This window comes from Panonychus citri, unplaced genomic scaffold (assembly GCF_014898815.1).
Source record: "Panonychus citri isolate SS breed McGregor unplaced genomic scaffold, ASM1489881v1 Contig00080, whole genome shotgun sequence".
NCBI classification, from domain to species: Eukaryota; Metazoa; Arthropoda; class Arachnida; order Trombidiformes; family Tetranychidae; genus Panonychus; species Panonychus citri.
Genome location: NW_026515485.1, coordinates 31,963 through 41,819, shown reverse-complemented (window position 1 = coordinate 41,819; position 9,857 = coordinate 31,963). Strand labels below are relative to the sequence as shown.

Sequence of the window (9,857 nt, the reverse complement as noted above, 5' to 3'; positions counted from 1 at the left end):
TTTTCGTCATCAAATTGATTATCTCATTTTCTGTGTGTCTCTCTTTCTAGTTTTTTTTCAAGTCAACCATGAACTCTAAGGAAGATGATACAAATGAAGAAGATGATGATGATAAACAATCAAGGGGAACACATTCAAGGTAACCACACATCATCATCTCCATCACCAAATCAACATCTTACCTCATCTTCATCTGGGTGTGAATGAGGTGAAAATGAGTAACTATTGATACTACTGTTTGAATCTCATGCTGATTGAAATCTTTGATTTCTCATCACAGTGGCTACTACCTGAGTACACCATGGTGTGCCAAAGTGGGAGGAGAGAGAGAGAGAGAGAGTTGAATTTGATGGAAAGAAAGAGAAAGGTAAATGAAGATGATGAAGAAGAAGCAAAAAAACTGCAACAACTCACAAAAGATTAAGATTACCAGTAAAGATCTGAATGAATAATCAATTGATTGTGGATTTTTTTTCACAGGTAAGATTAATTTTCCAAATTTATTCAAAGTGACCTCTCACAGAGACATTGACCATTGGTCTGAATAGTTTGATATGATAAAATGATAACCTTGACTATCCAACAATGACATTGATAACAAACCAATGGTGTTTATTTTGAGTTAGAACTTTTTCTTATCGAATTTGAAAGATCTTTTTCTCTCTCTCTCTCTCTCTCTCTCTCTCTCTCATTATCATCATTGATTCAATTTCATCAACAATGATAATAAATGTTTATCATCTTATTATTATCTTATTAATCTTTGTAATCGTTTCTATTATTATCATTAATTTATTTTCATTTGATTATCCCCCTGAATGTATCCTGAATCTTTGGTGATTGGCAACATGTTATCCTAATCATAATCAATCAATCAAAAGAGAAAGAGAGAGAGAAAAACTTTATCATCAGAAAGTAGGAAGATAATATTATCATCATTTGCCTTGTTAGAGATTAAAGAATATCTCTGAAGAGAGAAAATAATTATCATCAGATTAACCAGAATTCTTGGTGATGGTTGAATAAAATTTTTCTTCTTTTTCTTTTGACGAATGTCAAAATTTTCCTTTATCTCTTTTCAACTGAACTTTCATATTATTATTTTATAAACATCATGATGAAATATTTAATTTCATCTTTGAATTTTAATTCCAAAGTGTCGTATTCACTTGATTGTTGACAGAATTTAAAAAGTAACCCTGGTAACATGATATTCAAATGATTATATGATAATAATCGTTTGATTAACTCTTGATGATGTTTATCATTTTGGTGTTGCTTTTAAATTAAGTTATTATTATCATGGTTGATTGTTTGTTCCTGTTCATGTTACATTGATCATGATGAGTGGACACAAGTGGACAGTCAGGTTTTTTTTTCTTCTTCATCATCTTCTCTTCATCTCAAAGTTTTCATCATCATCATCATCTATTTGTTCATCATTAAGCTTGGATTAAATTGTAAACTGTCAACAATTAAATAATCATTTGTATAATTGTTCTTCTTGTTGATATTGTCATTAAATCCTTAACATGTTTCAAGTGAACAATCAACAAGAAAAAAAGTTCATGATAATTAGATAAATGTCAACTTAAAGTTTCAATACTTTATTTGAAGTGGAGATTTAAAAAAAAACAAGATGATTAGATGACTCATCTTATTGATTTTTTATGAAAATATTCATTAAATCAATATAACAATTGATTTAATATCATATTAATCATTTGCTGATCTCGATTTTGAATCTAACTTCACCTGCTTCCATCTGGTGGAACAAAATTCAACTAATGTCCTTCCGATCATTGCCAAGCAGAGTTTAAAGTGCTGGTTTGTTCACCCGCTAATAGGGTAACGTAAGGCAGGTTAGTTTTACCCTACTGTTGACTTGTCGTTGCAAAAGTAATCCTGGTCAGTACGAGAGGAACATCAAGTTCGGGCCAATAGTAAATATGCTCGATCGAGTGATGGATCGACGCTACCACCCGATGGTCTATGATTGAACATCTCTAAGTCACAGTCCCGTCATTATAGAGTAACGATGTTGAAACAATTAACTTTCAAGAATAAGTTGGAACCAATTTTCAAATAGATTTTTCTTCTCGATTTATTTTAAAATACTTTTTGTTTATATTAGTTAATCAATTGTACTTGTGATTATTAATCACAATCGTTGGCTAATTGTTTCGAGTAGGTTAACCATTATGATGAATGATTAATTATTGATTTTATAATAATATGGATCAATTTGATTATATCAATAATATCTGATGATTTTGTTTTTGTTGCTGTTTAATTGTTTGATCAATTTGAATGATTTTTTTTTCTGTTAGAGTTGTGAATCAACAATTTAACTTGTTGATCGATAATAATTATGTGTTAATTTGTTGGTATAATAATAATAGTAAATAATATTCATGGCAATAATAGTAATAATAATAACAATAATATTAATTGTGGAAGCCTCTAAATTTAATTATATATTAATTATCATTAAATGAAATATGTTTAAGCTCAATTGTAATAATTTCAATATAAGCGATCAACATGATCGCTTTCAAAGTAAATTTTCTTGAAAGTTCATCTGAATAAAATTCAACTCAAAATGGAACTAAACACAATTTTATAATTCACCATTTATATTTAAATTTTGCTAATTTTAGATTAATTTTTAATCATAGTTAATTTTTGTAATTATAAAACTTCTTTATAAACAACATTGTTAGTTAGATTGAGAGTTATTGTGCGTTCTCGTCGAGCAGGAAGTTTAACTTTGACCGTTTGTGAATTTTTAGCTCTTGAAAGTGCAACATATAGCTGTCCATGAGAAAAGACAGGCTCAGGGAGGTAAATACCAACTTTACTCAATGTTTGTCCTTGAGCCTTGTTTATTGTGATGGCAAAAGCTATTTTAACAGGGAGTTGTTTTCTCCTGAATGTGAATGGAAGTGATTGATCATTTGAATATAAATTTATCTTTGGTATGAATACTTCTTTGCCAGCTGACTGTCCAGTGATTATTGTAAATTTAACTGAACTTGTGAACATTTCATTTACACTTAATCTGGTGCCATTTGTCAAACCTGCATTTAGATTTAAATTTCTCAACAAAATAACTACAACACCCTTTTTTAATTTTATTTTATGAGAAGGCAGTCCAGATATTTCCAATGTGTCTAAGTATTCAGTTGGATAATGAACATTGGATTCACTTCCATCATCAACAATTGTATTCAAACTCGTGTAAATTTTTTCGTCACTGCTTATCATATCAACAATTCCTTCGTTGATTTCATCACAGTGTATGTTTTTTGGACAGAGAATTGCCTTATCTGTAAAGAATAATGGGTCTCTTGTACGAATATCAATATTATTTCCATAAATGTGTTCAATTAAATTTTCATTTGATGGTATGACGATATCCGAAGGTAGTGATATGACGTAAGGTGGTGAAATATTGTTATAAGTACCGTTTCCAATTTTCAATAGAAAAGATCTATATTCGTTGTCATTGTTATCTACTCTCATGTTTAAGGTCAAACGTAATATGTGAAAGTATTGCCAGAGAACCGATTTTTTGAGTGAAAGGTTGATAGTTTGAACTTTACCACCATGATTACATACAGGTAATATTTGTCGGAAATCACCACCTAAAACTATTGTTTTACCTCCAAATGGTTTTTCAGATGACATAATATCTTTTAGTAGATCATCGACTAACTTGAGAGCTGTATTAGGAATCATTGAAGCTTCATCCCAAAGAATAAGTTCAGCTTCTCTCAAAATAGCCGCTTTCTTACTCTGAACCGTTATCGATGAAACTGACGTCTCGTTTATATTTAAAGGTAAGCCAAAACTGGAATGAGACGTTTTGCCGTCAACTAAAAGAGTCGCTGCTGTGCCTGTCCAAGCTACAGCAACGACAACTTTGTTATTACTGAGGAGATGCTTTATCAAATAGTTATAAATTGATGTTTTCCCAGTTCCGCCCGGACCATCGATGAAATAAGCCTTTGACCAGGTATTAGGATCATTGTTTTGAATAGTAGTTAGAATTGTGTCAATACAAAACTTTTGTTCACTGTTAGCGCTGTTATAAAAGTTGATTGACTCATCTAGGTACATTTGCCTTTGATTTGAGCTGATGGGAATATCATGGATAACGTCGTTATCATGTTGTATTCCAAATTCATTTAAAGTTTTTTGGTGAATGTCAAGAATACTTTGTATATGATTTAAGGCAAGATTTTCAGAAATTTGTTGATTGAATTCTCTCAAAAAATCTTCACAGAGATGAAATTTGAATTGTTCAAAAAGCTGTTTAGCATTGCCGGGGTTACTGAACACCAAAATATACGAAAAAGTCTCTCTGAGTTGCTTCGGAAAACAAACGGTAACCAGCTCAGTTAAACAATTCACCCACTCACTGTCATCTTGAATTAACCCTCGGGATCTTGCTGCAGATTGAAATGTTTCATGGATTACATTATTATGGGTACGTAAGTCAACAAAGTTTTTAGCTCCAGTTACATTAAGCAAAAGTAATCGTAGGGAAAATCTTTCGGGTTGATTCGGTGGCACAATATGTAATCTTCCAATCACGTCACTGGCATTGTAAATTCTTCTTTGCCATTTGTTATCCGACCATAAATATTGAGTCGGCACTTGTGGGTAGATAGGAACATCATCATAACGATTATTAAGTTCGAACCAAGCTGTTAATTTGGTGACCTTAGTTGCTGCTGCTGCTGCTGCATTTAATTCATCGTTAGCCTCAAAAGTGACAAAGTGTTGATTGGGGAGATGTACTGGTAAAGAAATGACAGTGTGCGTATTAAAGTACATAGGAAGAGCGAATAGCCGATGAGCAGCTTCAGTTGGACCTACATATCTGGATTTTAAAAACGTATCAATTTCGTCAATATTTCCATGGTCATCTTCACTTATTACACGAATATTCGACTGATCGTAACCCTTGTACACGTATTTGTATAAGTATTTCATGGCTTTGACGGTACAACAAATTTCCACATTCAAATGGCACTTGAAATATTTTAGGAGAAATTTATTATATGGAACGACCCAGCTGTTATCTACATCGACAGTGACTCCTCCTGTCCTGTGAGCATAACTTTTTCTCGTATTTTGACGACGATAGAGAGGATAACCTTGATCACTTATCTGAGTTTGTTCTTGATATGGTTTAGGGAACTTTTTAGTACAATTACCTTCATCATTCAAACACTGAGAAGTGTTATCAACAATACCGCAAGGGCCATGAATCATGTGAGAAGTTACCAGTTTGAATAATTCAGGGTCTGATATTGGATCAGGGATTTCCGCACATACAACAGAATCGATTTGTTCAATTTCTCTAGGCTTACAGTCATTAGCAACATTGAGTAATAAGTGTAAGTGCGGTAATCCTCGTTTTTGAAACTCGATAACACAAATAAGAGAAGTTACTCGGCCAAATATTTTCTTTTTCATCAAGAGATTTTTCATTTCGTCCACTTTTCCACTGAAAACACGAACAGTTATATCCGGACGATCATACCATTTTTCATTTGGTAATATTGAACCTGAAATTTCTGGCCAATTTGGATTGCAAGTCATAGTTATGAAATAGTCTGGCTTACCACAATGCCTAACCACTGCCATTGCATCTTGATACCTTGTAAACATATTTCTTGGGCTTCCAGTGAAAGAAGATGGTAGAATTACTCTACGACCTGCTCTTAAGCTTTGTGTTTCAGATGTTCCCGAAACGAAGTCAAGTAAACCCGCATAGGTTTCGATACGAAGCTTATCTTGATTGTTTCTTATCCAGAATAGTCTCAATCCTTCGTATCTAACATAAAAATCTACGTAGAGTTGTTGTGTTAATTTGCCACAATGATTTGCAGCATTAAAGTGATTTTCTCTGTCTGCAAGTCTATAACATGCGAACTCCCTAAGAGTGATTTTTGTTCGTATTGAAGATCTGTTCCTATTGTTGTGATGCAAATAAGGTGACCAACCTTGCTCTCCATAAGGCCAAACAATTGGATAAGCCATAGGATCAAGATGAGGGCTTAAATGTGAGATTATTCTAGGAGCAGAGCCCACAGGATAAACTCGCAAATTACGACTATTTGGTGGAGTTCCATCTTCACTCTCAAAGACTGCAGCAATTTCGGAGACTTGTGGTAAATTTCCTCGCCCTCTACTATCATTAGCATCAGTGAAAAACTCAATCCCATACACTTTAATAGGGGTACCAAGATCACGTGATCTTTGTTCTTCTTGTTGCTGTATTATTGACATGTTTTTAAAAGTTCTAGCATATGGATTCATGATAAGAAGTTCATCGTGCAACATGTTGAGAATTTCTCGTTTTAAACTTTGATTGGCTTGATGAGAAGATCTAACATTGAAAGCCTCTTCTAGATCGAGAATATATACTTGTCCACCTAATCTTTGATTTTCTAGAGAACTAATGAAATGATGAATTGTATCACCAACCTTGAAGCAATATGGTCCACGTGTGGGAATACTTTGAACTTTCGCACTGAATGTGATGAATGAAAATGCACAATTATACTGTCTTACTTTATCTCTGAAATGTTGTGAAAGTGGATGATTGCCCAGAAGCAAATCTTTTAGAGTTTGCAAATAAGATGGCAGATCGAGCTTGACTTTATTTTTTTGGCAACAAATACTGAAGTTTTTATCTCTTCCAGTTCTTTCAAATTTGAAATTTAATGCACCACAATAAATACACTTTTGGTCATTAGTACCAAGATGTGAGTGGACTTGCAAAGGAACATCATGACAGAAGGCTGAATTAAAAGTTGGATGATTTACATTGCTATTTGTGCTCCGGTTTCTTCTATCACTTCTTGCCCGTTGCCCATCGCTTTGCCTTACGCGAGTTCTATTAGATCTCGGTCTACCACGAAAAGTCTGAAAATAGCAGGAAATGTTAAATTATTTTTTATTCTGATGCTGAAATGTTTTAAAATTGACATGAAGGTCACATTGGTCAGAATTTATCGTATCTATGCACTTGACAATTTTTTTAAATTAACGTAACTTTGCTCGTATTCTGACCAATGTGACCTTTTTTGGATCTTTTTCTGTGGCCAAACGGACAACCGTAACGTGTACCTTAGGTTAGATAACCTAACCTAAGGCTTAAACACCCACAAACCATTTCTGGTTACATGGCCACAGAAAAAGATCCAAAGGTTTGGACTTGGAAAAAAAAATTTTCTGGTTGTTTGAAGTGACGTTTTTTTTTGGTCAGAACTGTCACTGGCAATACTCTCAGCACAATCAGATAGAAAAACAGTCAACATGAAGGTCACATTGGTCAGAATTTATCGTATCTATGCACTTGACAATTTTTTTAAATTAACGTAACTTTGCTCGTATTCTGACCAATGTGACCTTTTTTGGATCTTTTCTGTACAAACGGACAACTGTACGTGTACCTTAGGTTAGATAACCTAACCTAAGGCTTAAACACCCACAAACCATTTCTGGTTACATGGCCACAGAAAAGATCCAAAGGTTTGACTTGGAAAAAAATTTTCTGTTGTTTAGTGACGTTTTTTTTGTACAGAACTGTCACTGGCAATACTCTGAGCACAATATGATAGAAAACAGTCAACATGAAGGTCACATTGGTCAGAATTTATCGTATCTATGCAGTTGACAGTTTTTAAATTAACGTAACTTTGCTCGTATTCTGACCATGTGATTTTTGGATCTTTTCTGGCCAAACGGACAACTGTAACGTGTACCTTAGGTTCGATAACCAACCTAAGGCTTAAACACCCACAAACCATTTCTGGTTACATGGCCACAGAAAAAGATCCAAAGGTTTGGACTTGGAAAAAAAAATTTTCTGGTTGTTTGAAGTGACGTTTTTTTTTGGTCAGAACTGTCACTGGCAATACTCTCAGCACAATCAGATAGAAAAACAGTCAACATGAAGGTCACATTGGTCAGAATTTATCGTATCTATGCACTTGACAATTTTTTTAAATTAACGTAACTTTGCTCGTATTCTGACCAATGTGACCTTTTTTGGATCTTTTTCTGTGGCCAAACGGACAACCGTAACGTGTACCTTAGGTTAGATAACCTAACCTAAGGCTTAAACACCCACAAACCATTTCTGGTTACATGGCCACAGAAAAAGATCCAAAGGTTTGGACTTGGAAAAAAAAATTTTCTGGTTGTTTGAAGTGACGTTTTTTTTTTGGTCAGAACTGTCACTGGCAATACTCTCAGCACAATCAGATAGAAAAACAGTCAACATGAAGGTCACATTGGTCAGAATTTATCGTATCTATGCACTTGACAATTTTTTTAAATTAACGTAACTTTGCTCGTATTCTGACCATCAGACTTTTTGATCTTTTCTGTGGCCAAACGGACAATTGTATCGTATTTTAGGTTAGATAACCTAACCTAAGGCTTAACACCCACAAACCATTTCTGGTTATGGCCACAGAAAAGATCCAAAGGTTTGACTTGAAAAAAATTTTCTGGTTGTTTGAAGTGACGTTTTTTGTACAGAACTGTCACTGGCAATACTCTGAGCACAATTAGAAAAACAGTCAACATGAAGGTCACATTGGTCAGAATTTATCGTATCTATGCACTTGACAATTTTTAAATTAACGTAACTTTGCTCGTATTCTGACCACGACTTTTTGGATCTTTTCTGTGGCCAAACGGACAACTGTATCAAAATTTTTAGGTTAGATAACCTAACCTAAGGCTTAAACACCCACAAACCATTTCTGGTTACATGGCCACAGAAAAGATCCAAAGGTTTGACTTGAAAAAAATTTTCTGGTTGCTTAGTGACGTTTTTTGTACAGAACTGTCACTGGCAATACTCTGAGCACAATATGATAGAAAACAGTCATGAAGGTCACATTGGTCAGAATTTATCGTATCTATGCACTTGACGTTTTTTTTAAATTAACATATTTTTGCTCGTATTCTGACCAATGTGACCTTTTTGGATCTTTTCTGTACAAACGGACAAATCAATGTAATTTGTAGTTCGATAACCCAACTGGCTTAAACACCCACAAACCATTTCTGGTTACATGGCCACAGAAAAGATCCAAAGGTTTGGACTTGGAAAAAATTTTCTGGTTGTTGAAGTGACGTTTTTTTTGTACAGAACTGTCACTGGCAATACTTATACAATTAGATAGAAAACAGTCAACATGAAGGTCACATTGGTCAGAATTTATCGTATCTATGCACTTGACAATTTTTAAATTAACGTAACTTTGCTCGTATTCTGACCATGTGACCTTTTTGGATCTTTTCTGTGGCCAAACGGACAACTGAATGTACCTTAGGTTCGATAACCTAACCTAAGGCTTAAACACCCACAAACCATTTCTGGTTACATGGCTACAGAAAAGATCCAAAGGTTTGGACTGGAAAAAATTTTCTGGTTGTTTGAAGTGACGTTTTTTTGTACAGAACTGTCACTGGCAATACTGAGCACAATTAGATAGAAAACAGTCAACATGAAGGTCACATTGGTCAGAATTTATCGTATCTATGCACTTGACAATTTTTTTAAATTAACGTAACTTTGCTCGTATTCTGACCAATGTGACCTTTTTTGGATCTTTTCTGTGGCCAAACGGACTGTATCGTGTACCTTAGGTTAGATAACCTAACCTAAGGCTTAAACACCCACAAACCATTTCTGGTTACATGGCCACAGAAAAAGATCCAAAGGTTTGGACTTGGAAAAAAAAATTTTCTGGTTGTTTGAAGTGACGTTTTTTTTGTACAGAACTGTCACTGGCAATACTCTGAGCACAATTAGATAGAAA

The 9,857-nt window shown here is 34.1% G+C and overlaps 1 protein-coding gene across 1 annotated transcript; it reads right to left on the bottom strand.

The window, feature by feature from the left end:
- Nucleotides 1–2,691: 2,691 nt before the first annotated feature.
- LOC128387301 (uncharacterized) lies at nucleotides 2,692–7,829 on the bottom strand. Its single transcript, XM_053346475.1, has 2 exons — nucleotides 7,785–7,829; nucleotides 2,692–6,942 (listed from the first exon to the last, which is right to left on the bottom strand). The coding sequence occupies exons 1-2, from the start codon at nucleotides 7,827–7,829 to the stop codon at nucleotides 2,692–2,694; spliced, it is 4,296 nt and encodes a 1,431-aa protein (XP_053202450.1).
- Nucleotides 7,830–9,857: the final 2,028 nt, after the last annotated feature.